The sequence below is a fragment of the Strix uralensis genome, chromosome Z (assembly GCF_047716275.1).
Source record: "Strix uralensis isolate ZFMK-TIS-50842 chromosome Z, bStrUra1, whole genome shotgun sequence".
In the NCBI taxonomy this organism is placed as follows: Eukaryota; Metazoa; Chordata; class Aves; order Strigiformes; family Strigidae; genus Strix; species Strix uralensis.
The window spans coordinates 14,157,436-14,176,963 of NC_134012.1; the positions used below are offsets into that span (position 1 = coordinate 14,157,436).

The following is a 19,528-nucleotide window of genomic DNA, read 5'->3' on the forward strand; positions in this document are numbered from 1 at the left end:
CAAAAAGTGGTACGTTAAGGATGGGCAGTAAAAACAAGCAATGTGCATGTAAACTTTCTTAAGGAAGGATGAAAGCATGGAATTACAGATGCAAATGCTATATCCAGGAATAGTATCAATTAATCCACTGAGTTTTCAGTGAGTAAATTCATTGTTAAAGCGCCCTCTAACAGTTTTCCCAAAAGTTGTAATTATTTTTATACTTGCTGCATTGTGCTTGTCAGTTAGTTTTTGTTTTCTAAAGTTTAAATACTTAGAAACTGGAAAGATACAGGTCATATTTTAGACACCTCATGGGTTTAGTGCTTTTAGTGAAAATCGATCTAATATTTAATGCTGTTGAGTATATTTTTGAAGTCTGGTTGCCAGAGTTAATATAAATCCTGTATCATGACTGCTGTGCAGTATTTAACAGTGACTATGTTCTCATGTTTTAAAATACTCTTCCCCTCCCCATGTTTTTAACTATTTACTTTCTGTGGAAATACTTTCATCTTTCCTAGATTTTAAGGATCTGACAAACCTTAAAGCTCAGTTTGCTTGTGTCTGCTTAATGTGGTCTTCTGCTACCTCTACCTGTTCTTTGTTTTTTTAAAAAAAAAAATCAAGTGAAACTCTTCCTTAATTTTTTTTTTTTATTTAGCTGAGGGGCATCATGACAGTGCTCTTACCCATGTTCTGTATACAATCATTGCTTTCCTGGGTGTTGCAGATCACAAGGTAAATAACTTGTATTTTAGTAGGTTAATATTTATCCTAAGTTTTGTAGGTAAGAATTTCACCAGCTCAGAGCTAATCCAAGCCTAAATCAAAACCAAAAAGTTCAACATCCCCACCCCATATTGGAACTGAACTAGCATGTAATTTTTACATCCTGATTGAATATGATCAGCTTCAATACAGCAAGCCAAAGCGTACAATATTCAACTTGTATAGCTGATAAGGACTTTGCTGTAATGTGTAACCTAAAAAGTCTCGTTAAAATTATCTTGAAGTATTCTGTCATCCGTGTCTGGATGTTTATAGTGCTTTGCATACAAGCCATTTCTTGCTCACTTTTGGAATCTGTGTTTTGTTGCTGCTTCTTTATCTTTCCCCAGTCTTTCCTTTACATTAGACGCTTGTATTTGAAGACACAGATTCTGATATTCTCAATAGTACAGTCCCATTATAATTGGCATGAATAACTGAGTAGCAAAGTCTTACTGTACAGGATTGACCTGGCTGATTGAGTTGTTCCGTTAGCTTGTATTGTGGCTGCATTGAGGACTAAAACAGGAAAAAAAGTATGGAGCAGCTGAGAGAGTATTAATATAAAAATAAGTCAAATGTTAGACTGGTTAACTGTGTGCAAAGCAAGTGTGATCTAAGGGAGGTGAGATGATGTGTGTGTATCTTGTGATTAATTTATAGAACAATTTTGAAAAAATATTGTGAAGAAATACGGTGTGATTAAATATAAGTGAATTAAAAGGTTATGAAAGGCTTAGAGGTCAAGGTGATGTGACCCTTTTGGGGTTTACTTACAACACTTATTTAATAATGGAAGATGGGAAACCTGAGTTTTGCGTGATTTTTCTTTTCCCTCATATGCTGTTCAGGATCAATTCATTGCTGTATACCAATGAACACTACAGAGAGTTTTAAATTTCAGGTCATCTAAGGCTGTTGTGAATAGTGCTGAGGTATAACCATGTACGCTATGTTACTGTTTTTAACTAGAGTAACAATTACAGGAAACATCCTGTCTTTGGCTTTTGTTGATAAGGAAAGCACATTAATCTTTTTTCATGTAAGTGTCACTTTGTCTGGAGTGAGGAGCTCTTAAGAAATGCTAACGGAATCCCTCTATGTTTCCAGGGAGGAGTACTGCTTCTGGTGCTGGCACTGTGCTGTAAGGTTGGTTTTCACATGGTTTCCCGCAAACTATCTGTAGATGTAGGTGGAGCCAAGCGTCTTCAAGCTTTGTCTCATCTTGTTTCCGTCCTTCTGTTGTGCCCATGGGTTATTGTCCTCTCTCTGACAACAGAGGTAAGATAGCAAGTATAAAAATAAATTATTTTTTGTAATGCTTCTGCTTGTGAAGTGCATTGTAAATCTTTCCTTTAAAATACCTTTAAAATTATCAAAGTTTCCATCTTTATTTTTGTAGTAAGTTCTGTTTGAAATTTTTCCTCTATGCTTTGATGTACATCTGTGTGATGCCTTAATTTCCTCTGTGATAATTTTATTTCATCTTTCTAGCTCAGGTATTATATCCTGGATTCATATATAACATTGCACAAGTATTAATGACTATAAATACAGGACTTTTCTATTCCCGAGGAGTAGATTATTGTAATTTAAAGACATGTTTGCTATGTCTGCATGCTTTGGAAGAGTAGACCATTGCAAACATGGCATTGCATGTGAGAGTATCTAGAATAAGGTGCTGTAGTGTGCATATTAGTTATATGTGTCTTTCTATAGCTGGAATGTTGGTTTAATATGATACATCGAAGTATCAAAGTATTTATGTTTTGATAGATTGGTGAAAACATTTGAAATAAAAGTGAACTAGACTTGTTGGTGTATATACAACTGCATCTGATGGTGAACAGTCCTGTTTGAAATGTATTTTTTGTTGCAGAGTAAAGTAGAGTCTTGGTCTTCTCTCATCATGCCTTTCATAACAGTCATCTTTTTTGTTGTGATCCTGGATTTCTACGTGGAGTCCATATGCTCTGTCAAGATGGAAGCTTCCACATGTGCTCGATATGGATCCTTTCTTATTTTCATTAGTGCACTGCTTTTCGGCAACTTTTGGACACATCCAATAACAGACCAGCTTCGAGCTATGAACAAGCCACCACACCACGAAAGCACAGAGCATGTTCTTTCTGGAGGGGTGGTAGTGAGTGCTGTCTTCTTCATTCTATGTACGTATTCTTATTTATCTTTTAATAAATCTATTGTCCGTGTAACTGAGAAACCAATCAGAAAATGGATGTGTGGAGAATTGTTTTGGATGAGCTTTTATGGATTCTTTTGAGAAGAAAGGCTTGTAACTTTATACTCTTTTACTGTTTGTCTACCAAAAAAACGAACTAACAGATCTGTTGTAGAAGTGATGATCTAATCTTACATAGCAATGAAATCTAATTATAAACCTCAAGATGAAGTTGACAATCACTTTGCTGCCTGCAGATTTCATATAAGCTTTGATTGCTGATAAAACACATTATGAAATAGCTGTGAAGCTTACAAACAGCAACAAAAACTTCAATGCTTTCCTTGCAGCCGCCAATATCCTGTCATCCCCCTCCAGGAAAGGGCAGAAGGGTACCCTTATTGGCTATTCCCCTGAAGGCACTCCTCTCTATAACTTCATGGGTGATGCATTACAGCAGAGCTCTCAGTCATTACCCCGGTTTATTAAGGAGTCACTGAAACAAATCCTTGAGGAGTATGATTCTAGGCAGATCTTCTATTTCTTGTGCCTAAATCTGGTAAGTGCATGGATTGTGTTTCTTTCAAACCCAATCACAGTACATACATAGTACAGGAAGAAGAGTTATTCTTTAACAGGTTCCCATGATTGATTGTTTTTAAACTGACCCTTGATAGAGTACTTTCATTAGATGGCATGTTAAATAGAATATTCTTATGCTAATCTTACAGTAAGTGGCATGTCATTTTGATTTGTTGTCACAGTGCAGCACTGGTTCTATGTGTAACTGTTATACCAGTAAGTAAATACTTGTCTAATGGTACGTTTAAGATCGAGGTATCTCAATGATACAAGCAGATGAGCTGAAACTAGCAAGACCTTCAAGGATGGGGACAACAAAATATTAAATGTGGAATTGATTAGTGTCATTTTTGAGTAGGCTGGTTTTATTTCGAGTTTATCTCTTTCTCAAATAGGAAAAGATTATGCAGTAAGCAAGGTTGATAGAACCTGATTTGAAAAGATCTCTTTGTTCTTTGGCTATTATCCAAGAAAATAGGGGGAGAAACTTGAAGTAACTGTTTCCTTGTGTACTCTTCTCAAAATTAATTCCTAAGATCTAAACAGCTAGTTGGTGAAAAAAATTTTTACAGAACAGATGTATAGCCAGCATTGCTTTCACACTAATAATAGATCAGATCAGAGTTGTTACATTGTTTAATGACAAAATGCTTAAAATCTTGTCTGCACAACATAAGTTTTCATTTAGAATTTTAAAGTAAAATTTACTCCTGTAGAGGGTTGTTCTCTTAGGTCCAAGACTTTTGGGATGGTAGGTTCAAAAAAGTCTCTTCATAGACTTGGCACGGATCACTTCCGTTTCGTTGGAAGAGAGAGAAAATGGTCTAGAAATACTTTGAACAATACCTTTGAAAACCATCAAGTGTCCAATGAAAAGAGTTTCCTGCTAACTACCAAGACATTAAATTACAAGTTAATCTTCAAGCTAAAATTCAAACTCTCTTTCGTTTTAGGCTTTCACTTTTGTGGAGCTTTTTTATGGAGTATGGACCAATAGCCTTGGTCTTATTTCTGATGGATTTCACATGCTTTTTGATTGTTCTGCATTAGTGATGGGGCTTTTTGCAGCCCTGATGACAAGATGGAAAGCAACTCGCATATTTTCCTATGGGTATGTATATTAGGTTCTTTAAGGACTATCCAAAAATTATTCTACTTGCTCATTTTCAAAATGTCCTGCTATAAAGATATGTTTGGGATGTTTTAATGGTGCATGCTTCTTTGGGTTTTTTGCTATGTCTCTTCTGTTCCATTTGTGTTCGTGCTATTCCCTTCTTACCCCTGCAAAAAGTGTCTGAAATGCAATTTTCACTTATCTCTACAAATAAAACTTATCACTGTGAATGTTATTTAGAAATTGTCTCATTCTGTATATGTATGTATGTCAAGCAAAAATATATGTTGAAAGTTAGTGTTTATATGAGGATTTCAATTCTGCTGACATAATCAAAACTTGTATAGTTAAATTGCACAGCAGTTTAGCAGTTAGAAGCCCTAAATGTGTAGTGTATATATATAAAAAAATACTTACATTATTATGACTTTATACTATTGGTGTTTGGACAGGTGAAAATTAGCTACCTCTGGGTCAGAAGTAAATAACCCAGAAATTAAGGCATGATTTTGTGGCATTGAGGGGAAAAAGCAATCTTAATGATTTATTAAATGTATTGCAACTTTATTAGTTAGAACTTTGAAATTTTTTCAGAGTACCTGTTCTTCACTCTCAAACGTACATATGTTTGCTTTCAGGTATGGACGTGTAGAAATTCTCTCAGGGTTTATTAATGGCCTCTTTCTGATGGTAATTGCTTTCTTTGTCTTCATTGAATCAGTGGCCAGACTGGTGGATCCTCCAGACATAGATACAAATATGCTAACTGTAAGTTTTGTCATTCTGCTTGAATATTGTTTGGCAGTTAATAGTTCATTTATGTTTGTTTTAATTTAAAAAAAGAAGTTAAGGAAACTAAAATTGCATACTCAAGATCTAAACTGCCTTGACTTTTTAACACACTCTAATTTTAAAATCCGAACTACATCTAGTTTTAAAATATGAAAATATTTAGGGGTGAATATAATTTAACCAGTTAAATTGAATTTTTTTCTAAGATGTTACAGCTCTAATCTTTTTAGATGGTGGTCCTCTACAATAAAAGAGAGTAAGGAAATAATTTGTACAAGACTAAATTTGGTTCTTATGTATACCAGTGTCAGTTATTACAGAAAAGATTTTTTATTTGTCCCTGAGAAACCTCAGAAATCAGCCAGAATTCATAACATTATTCTGAGTGTGTTACTATGGCATAACCAATCATGAAGCTGTGCATAGCTAATCTTAACCACACCTGTGTGTCTCTACCTGCCACATCCTATTCAAGGGCTTCCCACTTAAATTTTCAAGCTTCCATCCCTTTCTTTCAAATGCAGTAGTTCATTTTCTTCAAACTAAATTTTTTTTATTATGAAATTCTGCAATTCCAAGCATTCCTTTATGACCTTTCCAACTTCACTTGGTTTTGCTCACGCACACACGCGAATTTGTGCTCTCCTGCTCTCTTCAGAGAAAGATTTTTATGTAGGCACAATTAGAAATGTGCATTGCTAGAATCGAGGCCTGATTATTTTTTTTTTCCTTTTAATCTTCAATATTTGCTCCATTTTCACTATTGATTTTGTTTCTTGGGGATGGGAGGGGTTACCCCCTCTATAGAAGCACAGTCTGCACAGCCAAGGAAAGGTCTAATAACCCCCAAGTAGCACTTGATTAACTCCTTTATTAACTGTAATTACTTCTATGCTTTGCTGTTTTTTCAAGAGAGTAGCAAAATAGGCAGACAGATAAAAAGCACAACTCAGCCAACAACGCAGTAGTTGCTGTCTTAAGTACAATTTTAAATGAGTGTGTGTGTCCTAGATACAAATACAATTATAAATTTCGCTAATGAAAGCAATGCCTGTATTCAAACCACTTTATTTCTTTTTCAGAGTAAATAAAATTGATCACCCCTTCTTAAAACTAAATTTGCTATCTTGTTGTGATTTCTGGATACTGGGGTCTGCATTTTGATGGTGGTTGTTGGGTGGGATTTTGAGGAATTTTGGGGAGAATAGAATTGGAAAACTCCTTTGAAAGGAGGGAAGATGTAGTGAAGTTCAAAGACTTTTCTTCCTCTCACAGCCAGTCTCTGTTGGAGGGCTGATCGTAAACCTTGTTGGTATCTGTGCCTTTAGCCACGCACACTCCCATGGGGCTTCTCGGGGAGGTTGTCACTCACACGATCACAGCCATTCTCACCACGGGCACAGCCACAGCCATGGGCACAGCCATTCCCACAGTGACCACGGGCACAACCATGGACATTCCCACGGGTCTTCTGGAGGAGGCATGAATACCAACATGAGAGGCAAGTACAGATTATTGAATTGTAAATGGTATATGTGATTTGCAGCAGACTTTGAAGATTTTCAGAATCAGACGCAGTACTATGCATCATTCTTAAAATTGCTCTCTGGAAGTGATCTGACAGCCTTATAATGTGGTATACATTGATTGGTCACTGTTTCTTCATTGATGAGTTTAACTTGAGGAAACGTAACTTGAAATGTTTCTTTGCATGGCTTTCTTAGATGTGGGTAATACCTAAGGACCAATAAAAAGCGTTAATCTACAGTCTTCAGTAACATTAATAAACAGTCATTGTGAATCTTATTGAATAAGCTTGAAGTCCTCATTTTTAAGTTCCCTGTGGAAATGAAAATACAAGGTCTCTATCTATAAAGATTACCATGCTTCTAGGTATCACGTGACAGCTGGTTGTAAAAACACTGCGGGAGGGTATAAGAGGGAGAAGAACAAATGCAAACCAGCAATCTAAAATATGCTTCTGTTTGCAATTCAGAAGATAAGGTGGAAAAGATGAAAATTTCTTTTCCAAATCTAAAATCAGAAGCTAACCAATAAGGGCAATATATATAAAATTTCAGCATAGCTACCTCTTAGAATTTTTTCCCTAGTAGTTAGAAAGTAGTTATTTACCAACTGCCTTGCTTATAAAAAAAATCTGTAAAGGAATGAGTTTCTTGTGTAACCTTGTCAGAGCATAAGTATTCTAGTAAATAGTCTCATATTTCACTGGTTATTTTACATCCTAATTCAACTGGCTATTCTGTTGTCTGGCACTTTTGTGAAGTCTGCCCATACTCTTAGCTATTTCAGTATTTCTCCAAATCCTGACACTTAACTAGCACTAATCTTACAGATTATTAGAGATTATTTTTATGTGCCCATTGAGTGTACATTGAGAATGCTACCCACCATGAAAGCAATATAAAGTATAAAATTCCTAGCAGTAGCAGATAGACAATCTTCACATAAATTTGGAGCAGAGTTGGCATACAAAAACCAAGTGATACGTTAATATCTGTCCACATGAGCAGACCAGAGCATTTACACTGATCTTTTTATCCTCTGTTAAGGATCAGTGAGTCTCTCTATACAGAATTAAAAGATTATGCTGTATAGTACAAATCCCATTAATAATTTAAGGACTATTCACTTTTGGTTTAATGTGCGAACGCCTGCCTAGATCATTGCACTGTTCAGTAAAAATGTTTTTTTACATTGATTTGTAATTAAACATTAGAAAAGCTAAATGTTTTATTTAATTTTGCATCAAGTTAGGCAGGTAGTTGCCTCTGTTTAGCTTGAGGAGTGTTTATCATATTTAATAAACTCTACTGTGTTTCCACTGTTGAATATATATGTACATTTTAAACAGTACTGTTCAACTTAATCATTCAATTTATTTTTTTCTCAGGTGTGTTTCTGCATGTGTTAGCAGACACTCTTGGCAGTGTTGGTGTTATCGTATCCACGATATTTATTCAGCGATTTGGATGGCTCATAGCTGATCCACTCTGCTCTCTTTTTATTGCTACCTTGATTTTTCTTAGTGTTATCCCCCTATTGAAAGATGCCTGTCAAGTGCTTTTGTTGAGGATACCTCCAGAACAGGAGAAAGATCTGCATGCTGCTTTAGAAAAGGTCAGAACTACAATTCTAAATGTTTTCATACACAAACATACAAAGCTATGACTATTTTTAATAATTATTAAACTCAAGTAGTTCAGTTTGACAGCTTCCATTGTCTTAGACAACTTCTATGTGACAGGATTAGGAGTTCCACTGATTAAAGTTGTTTTGCAACTAAAAAAACCTGTACTATTTTTTGCATTTATGGGTAGCTCATGATTTCAGACGAGTATGGTAACAGTGTGGGAAAGGTACGTAGTACTGAGAAAGTAATGTAGCAATTACCAAAAGCTTGCGGCCTTTTTAAACTTGGATGTGTACAGTTCAGGCTACAGGATTATATCTTGAGCCTGTAACTGCAGGTTTTCTTATCTCCCCATATCATGAAGGGCATGCTGGTTCACAGTAGGTGAGATGGCAAAAAAAGTGCTGTTCTCTCTAATTACTTTTTCATTCTAGTCCATTATCTCCCTGTCTGATGCAGTATGGTATCTATTTTGAGGTACTTAGTCTTCACTTTCGGTTCATTTGAAGTTCCTGCCCAGAGTCGTAGTACAGATCTCAGTGTGGAGAACTCTCTGTCAGAGAACTAGTTTCACATTCTTTGAGGAAGCCATCAACGAGAGGCAGCAAGGAAGACTATCCTGATGGTGTCCTGTCAATTAGTAGAGGGGGAGATGTGTTCTTGTCTGCATGAGAAAGAAAAGAATAAAGGGAAATTGGCTGGGAGAGTGAGAGTGAGGTGCAGAGTGGGTTTCACTTTCTGATGAGGGAAGACAGCAATTCTGGGAGACTGAGGAAGAAGAAAGTACTGTTTGAAAACAATCAAAGAGCAATTCCTTAAAAGATAATAGGAAAAGCAATTTAAAAAACACATCACAGTAAAACAATATGCTTGCTGTAGGTTGACCCCAGCCAGCAGCCAGGCATCCACACAGCAACTTGCTTGCTCCCCCCTTTACTACCACCACTGCCAGTGGGACAGGAGAGGAAGAGCAAAACCAAGAAAAATCTGGGAACAGTATAAAGGCAGTTTAACGGATGGGGGGGATGCAGTGCACTGTGTTCCACAAGCAGACTGATGCCCAGCCAGTCTCCAAGCAACAGACACCTTGGAAGCCAGAAAACCCCCTTCTTCCTCTACCCCAGTTTTTGCTGCTGAGCATGGCATTATATGGCATATAATATCCCTCTGGCCAACTTGGGTCAGCCTTCCCAACTGTTTCCCCCCACCCCTAGTTCCTGCTCACCCCCAGCCTACTCGCTGGGATAAGGGCAGACTGGGAAAAAGAGAAAGCCTTGACAGGGCTCAAGCACTGTTCAGCAATAGCCAAAACATTGGTGTGTTCTCAAGACTTGTTTAGGCAAAAATTCAAAACAGCAGCTTACTGGCAGCTGTGAAAAAATTTCAGTCCACCCCAGCCAGACCCAGTACAAACATCAGATTTTTAAAAGTGATAAATTATGGGAAGATATTATGTCTCTGAATTAAGTCCAGCTGTGATAACTAAACAGCTGCTTATCCTGGACAGTGAGGTAACAAATGTCCTTGAAATGGCTGAATGCCCAGCCAGCTTTCTGGTTGGTCTGTCCATTGATGTTACTGTGATCCGATAATTTTTCTTCTCATCCTGTTTAGCACTGCACTCTGCTGGGTTTTCCATTTAGTTTGACTTCTGGTTTCTAGTCTTTGATAGTAGTAGCAAGGTGACCTTTCAGTACCACATATTTCTGAATACAGCTTAGCTGAAAAGCTGCTTTGCTATACAGCTTTGTTGCTCTGTAAAATATTTGCCACCAGTATCCATGTACATACACAAGTTGAAAATGAGTTCTTAAATTAATTGTTGCTAATGTAATTTTTTTACAGATTCAAAAAATAGAGGGAGTCATATCTTACAGAGATCCTCATTTTTGGTGTCACTCTGCAAGTGTTGTGGCAGGTACAATACATGTGCAAGTGGTATCAGATGTGACAGAACAGAGAATTGTACAGCAGGTAAGATGCAAGGTTTTTAGACCTTAATGTCTCAATTTCTTACTCTGTAGCTGTTTTTCAGTTGTAGACTGAATTTTGAGGCTGCTGTTTGTCATTATTTTTGTAGCTATTAGTTAATGTCTCAGAGCTGGTCTCTAATGTTGTATTTCCTCTTGCCTGCTAGCTTGGAATTGGTTGTATAAAGAGTTGTTTGCTGAAACGTCTGCCAAAACAAAAAAAAATAAATGGGGGGGCAGTTTTATCACTGTTGAAAGTGGCACTACATCTGCTCTGAGAAAAGGAGGAGGAGGTGGATTTCATGCTGGAAAACAGGCAGTAAACATCTCCTGTAACTGGCTTACTAATATCTGTCTGCCTTGAGTTTTTCTTTTCCTTAGAAAGATACTTACTTCCTTCTGCAAGACACTGAGAACTACCTGTTATGCAGAAGTTGCAAAACAGTACCCTCTGAAGCTAGTCTTCACTTTACAGAAAATTGAATGCTTTATGGTGATATTTTTTTAATCTATAGTATTTCAGAGCCAGAATACTGCAAGTTACTGTGAGATGCATATGAAGTGTAATACTAATGTTAACCATACTGTTCTATTCAGGTTACAGCTATTCTGAAAGATGCTGGTGTAAACAACCTAACTGTCCAAGTGGAGAAGGAAGCTTATTTTCAACACATGTCTGGACTCAGTACAGGATTTCAGGATGTCCTTGCAATGACTCAGCAACTAGAATCCATGAAATACTACAAAGATGGTACTTACATCATGTGATACAAAGTTGTGGTCACCAAAGGACATGTAATCAGTGAAGCCGTAGGATTCCAGATTCAAATTTTTGTCAGGAGATCTTGCACATACATGTACAGAAACAAATGTACTATATATTTGAATTTTTTTAAGCATACTGTCTTTAATAAAATTAGATCAAGATGCTTTTATAAAGGAAATGAGATGGACTTGAATATTTGCTGTATATGTGAGAATAATGAAATCTTAAATACTGTATTTGGTGTTTATTAAACAGAAGTCTTGTAACTTGTGGATGAACACAGATATATTCCATACTTTCTCTTAAGTATGGAACATCATGATTATAATTTCATATTAGCAGTGGGAAGTGGAAATAGTTTATATTGGAATACAAACATAACTGAAAAATATTTCTCTTCTTTCAAACATAGCTTGAAGACTCTTTGAAAAAAATACACATTTATTATGGGGAGTAAAAAACACCACGAGGTCCTGGGTTTTGTATACTTTTGTTAGATGATAGAAATACATGGGGTTTATATTATGTCTCGGCATACAAATTTGATTTCTAAACTTAATGCATCAGAGCAAACAGATGTTACCATTTTAAATATATATCAAATTACTTTTTGAAGGAGAAAAATCCACAGGTTAACAGAAACTGGGGAGGGCAGAAATTGCAGACACTTTTCTGTTTCCTGGGAAGACTCAGAATCAACCCCCCTGTAAAATAATTTTTTTGTACTTTTTATATGAATAACTGCAAATGCAATAGTTTGAAGCTTATAGTAATTAATTGGTAAGCATCCTCAGCTAAACTTCACCACTTCAGGATACAGTATTCTGTCATTTACTTGATTTTTTTCATAATACCATAACTCAGCTGCAGGTGTACTGTAGGCAACCCTGCCTTCATGTATTACCCAAGGAAGCAGTCCAGGTTTAGCATGCTAAACTGTGACAGTAGTCTGGGACTTGGCAAGTTACTGAAACAAACTGTAAATTGAGACTTCTTGACTGGAAAGTGAAAGAGTGTGTTTAAGAAATAATTATGCTTGTTGGGACTGTGTCTTCAGAGGTAGTTATCCTTACATCTGTATACAGTCTTCCCATGCCCCCTTTTCTTCTTGTCTGAAGTCCTTACATATTGTCCTTGGAATACAGCAAATCAATTCAGTGGTTAGAAGGCATGAGCACGTCTCATCATTCCATGTATCAGAGCAGTCTTATTTTGCCATATTGTCATCTTCTGGAATTTAGGATCGGTATCTGAGTATCGTTATAAAGACCAGATTTGTTAGTGGAATTTGAGGATAGATCAGATTCACCAGCAATGCAGTTTGAAATGTCCTTGAGCAATTCTGCTTCTCTTGGGACTGTTTATACAAACTGTGTAGTTTGTTTTGTAACTGTGAAACAAGTTTGCGTTCTGTTACCTTCTTCCTGTGCTGTGTTAAAGCATTGTCTGCAGTACAGGACTGATTTGGAAAACTGTGGTCATAAAGCTTCTAGAAGTTGCATTGCTTTTATATGCAGTAATGAAGTTTGACTGCGCAAACCACAGTCCCCCATTTCTTGGGACAGTGCTGCAGAACCAGCAGACCTCTCAAAGCTTGATCCTGTTTTCTTCCAATTTATGCCTTTGGCAGTGGTTTTCTCACCTTGCCTCCTCCGGAAGGCTCAGGTCACTTGAATAACAGTGCTACAATTACTCTCAGCCTAAAAGCAGCATGATCTAGTTTTGCAAACCATTCTCAGACAAAAAGCTTCAGTTCATATTTACGTGTGCCACTTATGTCTGAGGTGATTGTACTGGAGCATTTCACCAAACCAAGCATTAGCCCCATCATGATAGGCAGATGAAAAGGGGGGGCGATTCTTTCTTTTCAAATTAAGTTAGCTTAACATAATTGAAAAGCCTTTGTGCTTGCCACAACTTTCTCTGAGCAATCAGCAACGGGACCCAGAAAAACGAAGGGGACAGGGACCAAGTTAGATGATCATGGCAGTGAAGATCAGCTTGTACCTGGATACTTCACAGGCAAGTGCAAACCTGCATCTTAACATGCATTTGGCAGCTTTGTGTGTGTTCCCCAACACATGCACAGTGTTTTTCCTGGCTACCCTGACAGGAAGACCATGGCAATAAACATCTATCTAAATTCATTTGACAAGAGCCCTGGCAATAATCCACAGAAGGGTTCAGGCTTCCCCCTGCTACAAGATCTGTCAGAACTGTGCTATAAGGGCTGGTTTTCAAATCGCAGGTATAGGCCAGCTGATTTGTATTTTAATAAATACTATGGTGGGGGAGTTTTTAGTCTAGTCACTTGAATGGAGACAGTTGCAACAAAACTCTTCCAAAGATGAAACAAAGATTTAAAACAAACTGCAGCTATGTATTGTACCTCCAGCAGCAAGCAATATATATATGTATATAAGGAAAAAATAAATGTGTTTTTCAATAATGTTTTATGTAGTGCATCTTGACTTTTCTGGTTAAAAAATCAATTGGAAGTATGTCAAGACAAAGCCTGTGTTAGTGGAGAGCTCTGGTTTCATCTCCAGCAGTTTGCGCAGGAGCTGATTTGAGCTTGAGAACACGCTGCAAAACCGAATTTCCCGGGCATTTCTCTTGTCCAAAGACCGCGACCCCGCGGCCGCCCGCCGTGTCGCCGGCGATGGAAGTGCCAGCGGGAGCTGTCACCGAGCGCGCTTCCCCCCGCGCTCCCGCCGCCGCCGGCCCGGCTCTCCCTCCCGCCCCCAGGAGAGACTGCGCGGGCGGCCCACGCGCGCCTGTGGGGGCCGGGACCCCCCGTGAGGGGAAGAGCCCGAAATGAGCTGAGGGGCGCTCACGAGTGGGCCACACGCCACCACCCCCCCCGCCGCCGTCCCGCACTGCGGCGGGGCTGCCGGCAGCCAATAGCCGGCCGCGGGCGGCCAATGAGCGGAGACGGCCGGGAGCTTTAAATCCGCGGGGTTTGCACTGAGCTCTGCGCTTGCTTGGTGCTGCGGCGGCTACTCCTCTGGTGCCCAGGTGCGAGGCTGGCCCGGCCGGTGGAGAAGGACCGGGCGCGGCGCCTCACGCTGCAGGTGAGGGGGTCGTTACTCGCTCTAACCTGGCGGGGGAGGTGAAGGCAGCCGCGCGTCCCTCCCGTATCCTGCTCCCTCCTCTTCCCCTCTGCCCAGAAATCCTCTAGCTTCGTGGGCAGAGGGGTGCAGCAGGGCAGCCCTCCTGAGTTATGCCTCTCACCCCAGCTTCTTCTTGGTGGGGAGGGCGGTGGTGTGCGTGCACCCTTCTTCTACTTCTGGGTCACCCCCTCGGTTCTCCCCGGCTCCCCTTCAATCCTCGGAGTGGGGTGGGGGTGTGTGGTGGGCAGCTGTGCAGCCCCTCAGGTCCGCATCTATAACCCTCCCTCTTCGGGGGCGTGTAGCCGTGCAACCCTCTCCCCGGCTCTTCTCCTCCAGCACACCGGTTTCGGGCAGGGTGGGGTGGGGGAGTGTTGGGGTGCGCGCAACCCTTCCCCAGTTCCCCTCCTCCAACTCTCCGGTTTCGGGGGTGCCGCCGCGCAGTCCTCCCCCCCTCCCCACGCAACTTTTCCGCTCGTGGGGCGGGGTGCAGCGTTCAGGCCCGCTGTCCCCCCGTCCCGGTGCCGCTGACTGCGCTCGCCTCTCCCCGCAGTCCATGTGTACGGTGAGGACAGGCCGCCGACTCCTCTGCGCGATGATCCAGCGCAGACTGGCCCCCACTGGGAGGCTGCGCCCCCGCGGCGCCCTGGAGGACATCGGCAACTGCGCCCCTGAGCCGAAGATACGGGCTGAAGCACAGAGGGCGACGGCGGAGGGGATCCGCGGAGGGGAGCCAAGCACCAGCCTCGTCACCTTCGTGGAGAACGCGGCCAGCAGTAGGGCGCTGGGGGCCGCCGCTGAGGAGCAGCCGCTGCCAGTGCAGGAACCCCAGCCGGAGCCCCTCTCGGGTACTGTGCGCCCGCTCCCCAGGCCGGGTCTGCGGCGTCGGTCCGGGCGGGGGCACGGCCAAGGCCTCGCCCGGTGCCCCGGGGCAGAAGCCGTGAGCCCCTGCAGCACTCCCGCCCTGGCGGGTTGCCGGGTGCAGCCTTCGCTTGGCCCGCACTGGGCGGCCGAGGGAGGTGCTGCCCGCGCTGATCCAGAGTTTCCTCGTAGTTGGAGCCTCCGGCTCCCACCGCCGTGGAAACACCTGGATTTGCCGTGCGAGAGGACAAGCTGTTTCGGGCTTTTTCTGATGTTTTGCTTGATGTGGAACATGCAGATAAGGAAGATGAGGACGTAGAAGATGATACTAACCTGGACTTGTGCGTCAGCTATGTGAAGGACGTCTACAAGTATCTGGGAGAACTTGAGGTTGGTAAGAGTAGGTTAGAACTGCAAGGGGCATCTGCTCACACAGTGAACCTGTCATTAGTTCATTATCAGCTTGGAGCTGGTATTCACTTGTGGATTTTCCCAAGACACAAATAAGTGATCCCTCAACTTAAAATACAAGATTAAACTGAGCTGATAACATAAACAGGTCCTGGTGGTTAGACCAATTAACTAGTAGTACTCGTACCATGTTCTTTGTTTACTAGAGATGGGTTAGAAAGAAACCTTGTGCCCTGTGGTGTACATCTATGGGCTATGCCTGTACTGAACTCCTTGATAAGCCTTAAGATGCAACAGAGGCTAGGCACTGCAAATGCTTCAGCCAAGTGACTACATCTATTTAACCCTGTTCCTTCCACACAGAAAAATCAACCTGTCAGACCTAAATACCTGGCTGGTCGGGAAATCGATGGGAACATGTGTGCCTTACTAGTAGACTGGCTTGTGCAAATACAGATGAAATGCATGCTCCTCCAGGAAACCTTGTACATGACAGTTGCTATCATTGATCGTTTCCTGCAGGTGAGTGTCTCTTGCCCAGTGTCAGGTAATGCTTTTTCCCTAAGCTCTAAAGCACAACCAGCACTGATCAGTAACACCATATGTAGCTGGACATGTTACCCTTAACACAATACAGTTGACCAACAGAGGGCATTTGATACTGAATTGTATGTACCACATAACCCTCTCAGCTATGAACAGTGACTTGATACACCAAAATTCCTTACTCTTCTCCCTAATTTGGTCTCAAAGTCTTCTAATACCCCTGCAGATGCCAACAGAGGTAACAGATGATGTACAGTTACTCTGTATATGCCAGAATGAACATCCTGCTATGGAACAAACCTTACATCGGCTACCTTGAAAAGCTGTGTTCCGAGCTAAGTCATTCAGATAAATCTCTACTTCATCTTACTACAGGACAATGATGTTCCCAAGAAAACATTGCAGCTGGTTGGTATCTCAGCTATGTTCATTGCCAGCAAGTATGAAGAGGTTTATCCCATGAGTATCGGAGATTTTATTTGTATAACTGGTGATGCTTACACAAAGTTCCAAGTCCACCATATGGAGAGTAAGATCCTGAAAGCCCTGGACTTTTGCCTGGGTCATCCCCTCCCTCCACACTTCCTAAGGAGGATTGCAAAGATCGCAAAGGTAATGCTGAGAACAGGCGTTACTGTAAGCAGCATCTGAAAAATATAATATTCGACTGTGGCAGCTTGTTAAAATGCTTCAAAACTTTTGAGTACTGCAACAGTTCAGCAACTGAGCCTGGCTGAGACCTGTCTCCCATGTAGAAACAGGTCTTGTTTGCTTTCAGTTGCCCGAGCCTAAACCACCCAAAACCAGAGTTAAAATGCCTGCCTGGTACCGCAGGTAACCACCCAGCTGCCACTGAAAGGAGTGGTCCTAGACTATGAACAGCATAATACAGCTCAGGACTCCTCTGCAATTAAGCAACTTAACATTTCCATTAAGTGATAGGCTTAAAATTTCACTAAGGAAGTATTTCTTCCTGCTTGACTAAACAAAGGCTTGACAGGATGCTTTTGCCTTGAAGATAGCCAATACTCAACTCTGACTTACTGCAGGTGGAATTCAAAGAGTATTCTCTGGCCAAGTACCTGATGGAGCTGTGCATTATAGACTATGATATGGTTCACTTCCCTTCATCCAAGACTGCAGCGGCTGCTGCCTGTTTGACTCTGAAACTCCTTAAGGGATGCAAGTGGGTAAGTCATGCTTGTCAGACCACCTCCTAGTGTGGGACTCGGTGTACCTGTGCACCAGCTTAAAAGGCCACTCTGGGCCAGGTGCATGCCTGCTGCTTCCCTCATGGTATCTCAGCATGTTCTTGTCCCCCCATGGTCCCTTACAAGGGGATAGGACTAGGACAGTAACTGTCAACCCTCCCCTGCAAGACAGGAGACTGCAATTGCCCAAGCCCAACAGAAGACAAAGAACTTGATGTACTCATATTGTTCTAGCAGGCTTGTCTAATGACTCTTCCTTTCAGACGCCAACTCTGGAGCACTACACATCTTACACTGAGAGCGACCTTTTCCCCGTTATGCAGCACATGGCAAAGAACATTATTATTGTGAATGAGGGCGGTACCCATTATTCAGTAAGAATTGCACAGTGAAGGTGGGGAGTATGTGTGATTAAGTGTCTGAAGCTGGCTCAGCTGAGCCACTGCTGTCAGACTTGAATCAGACTGAATCACTTCAGGTGAAGGTCTCTATCTTGCCAAAGTGGCACCAGCCAGCCATGAAATGGTCTTTTATGTGCTAGGATGGGCTTGGCTTGACCAACCACCAAGCCTCAGACGAGCTGGAGTAGTGTAAGTTTGTGAACAGGGTACACTTAAACTTCTCTCTCTGCAGGCAATCAAGAATAAATATGCCATGAGCACAAACAGCACTGCTGAAGAGCTGAATTCTTCCATTATCTGGGATCTAGCTCTACCTGTAGTTAAATATTGATAACTGCTATCTGAACTCATGCAGAACCTTGGTACTATGTGTAACTGTGTATAATGTATACTATTTCTGTGTTTTGGGCTTTGAATAAAACATCTCTGCCTTGCACTTGTGGTGTTTGTGGTAGAGAATAGCATCTGCCAGATTAGTCAAATTAAGAGTGCAGTTTTATTAACTTCAACAAAAATCTACTACAATAAATATATATTAATAACATATCTAGTAACTGTTAGCTCTACCTCTAGGAGAATACCGGTCATAGAATACTGTCTGCCTTTGCTTAGAAGGGATTAATTATTCTTTGCCTACCCCTCTTGTTACTGTAAATTTGGTCTCTAAGACTTAGTTTGATGTTTTTAGAAGGCAGGCATTCTTTATTGCAGCGCTGGATGCACAGGGGATCATTCTACCTAACGTGCATACACTAAAACAAAAGTTCATTCTTTATATTCCTTAAAGACATGGATATTCACACACTTTTCCATTGTCTCCACCTTTCTGCCTATCTATTACATTTATATAATGCTAGTGTTGCAAAATTACATTATGCATATGGGGGAGCCTCAGGTGATCGTTTGGGGAGTTAACCCCCTACTCCTTTTTCCCTTTTATGATCATGAGTCTTTTGAGGACAATTTCTTCTCCTTGGATGTTTCCCAACTCTGTTGGCCAGCCAAGATGTTCATTCTTATCCGCCTTGTTGGAACATTTCTGCCAGGATGTATGTATTCTCAAGGTTAGGGTATTCTCTCTGTACATTTTAATCACTTAGGCCTTGTTAAAGACAAAGTTAAACATTGTTTGGTAAAAGAATTTCTTAGTATTTAAGGTATAATAGATCACCAGTTGTTACAGGTCTCAACTTGCAGGCACCAACTGCTTGCAGGCATCACTCTCCCCATTTTTTTTTTTGGTCTTTGTTACATGTATTTAACTGTATGCCTGTTGCCCTTCAGCTATTTATCTGAAAAATACCTAGGAGAAGGCCTGCCTTGTTCCCTTCTTGTGCCCATTGTGGGTGAAGGATTTTTTTACGGGGAGGACTTGAGTGGGGAATAAGTTCGGCAACTAACAAATGTCATTCTGATAGCCTGAGGCGCCTTGCGTCGGACACAGGCCTCTGGTTCAGGCCTAGCCGTCCCCCCCCACCCCGCCCTCAGGCAAACTGCCTTCCCACCCGGCGCCTGCCACGGCCGCCCGCCTGGCGGCCGAGCACCGAACCGCCGATATAGAAGAACAGGCCCCGGATTGGCCGGAAGCGCGTGGGTTGCCTGGGGGCCCCGCCCTGACAGGCAGAAGCAATCGTCGGCCGCGCTGCTGAGGGGCGCGCGCGGGACATTTGAATGCGCAGCG

The 19,528-nt window shown here is 41.4% G+C and overlaps 2 protein-coding genes across 3 annotated transcripts in view; both read left to right on the forward strand.

The window, feature by feature from the left end:
* Window positions 1-13,758, forward strand: part of SLC30A5 (solute carrier family 30 member 5) — a 31,083-nt gene extending 17,325 nt beyond the window's left edge. For both annotated transcript variants that reach the window (XM_074857233.1, XM_074857234.1), the window contains 10 exons: window positions 644-720; window positions 1,861-2,031; window positions 2,630-2,918; window positions 3,280-3,488; window positions 4,465-4,622; window positions 5,264-5,393; window positions 6,693-6,918; window positions 8,332-8,558; window positions 10,417-10,545; window positions 11,139-13,758. In XM_074857233.1, coding sequence (XP_074713334.1) covers window positions 644-720; window positions 1,861-2,031; window positions 2,630-2,918; window positions 3,280-3,488; window positions 4,465-4,622; window positions 5,264-5,393; window positions 6,693-6,918; window positions 8,332-8,558; window positions 10,417-10,545; window positions 11,139-11,309 — 1,787 coding nt within the window. In that variant the 3' untranslated portion in view covers window positions 11,310-13,758. The remainder of the gene's footprint in view (window positions 1-643; window positions 721-1,860; window positions 2,032-2,629; window positions 2,919-3,279; window positions 3,489-4,464; window positions 4,623-5,263; window positions 5,394-6,692; window positions 6,919-8,331; window positions 8,559-10,416; window positions 10,546-11,138) is intronic.
* Window positions 13,759-15,012: 1,254 nt separating this feature from the next.
* On the forward strand, window positions 15,013-18,178 carry CCNB1 (cyclin B1). Its single transcript, XM_074856882.1, has 7 exons — window positions 15,013-15,357; window positions 15,471-15,668; window positions 16,053-16,211; window positions 16,611-16,847; window positions 17,285-17,425; window positions 17,710-17,820; window positions 18,080-18,178. The coding sequence occupies exons 1-7, from the start codon at window positions 15,013-15,015 to the stop codon at window positions 18,176-18,178; spliced, it is 1,290 nt and encodes a 429-aa protein (XP_074712983.1).
* The last annotated feature ends 1,350 nt before the right edge of the window (window positions 18,179-19,528 follow it).

Bases quoted from the DNA above. Each gene is read 5' to 3' on its own strand.
- CCNB1 (XM_074856882.1), top strand. From the start codon at position 15,013: ATGATCCAGCGCAGACTGGCCCCCACTGGGAGGCTGCGCCCCCGCGGC. The intron at 16,212-16,610 runs GTGAGTGTCTCT...ATCTTACTACAG, and splicing joins TCATTGATCGTTTCCTGCAG to GACAATGATGTTCCCAAGAA. The intron at 16,848-17,284 runs GTAATGCTGAGA...GACTTACTGCAG, and splicing joins GGATTGCAAAGATCGCAAAG to GTGGAATTCAAAGAGTATTC.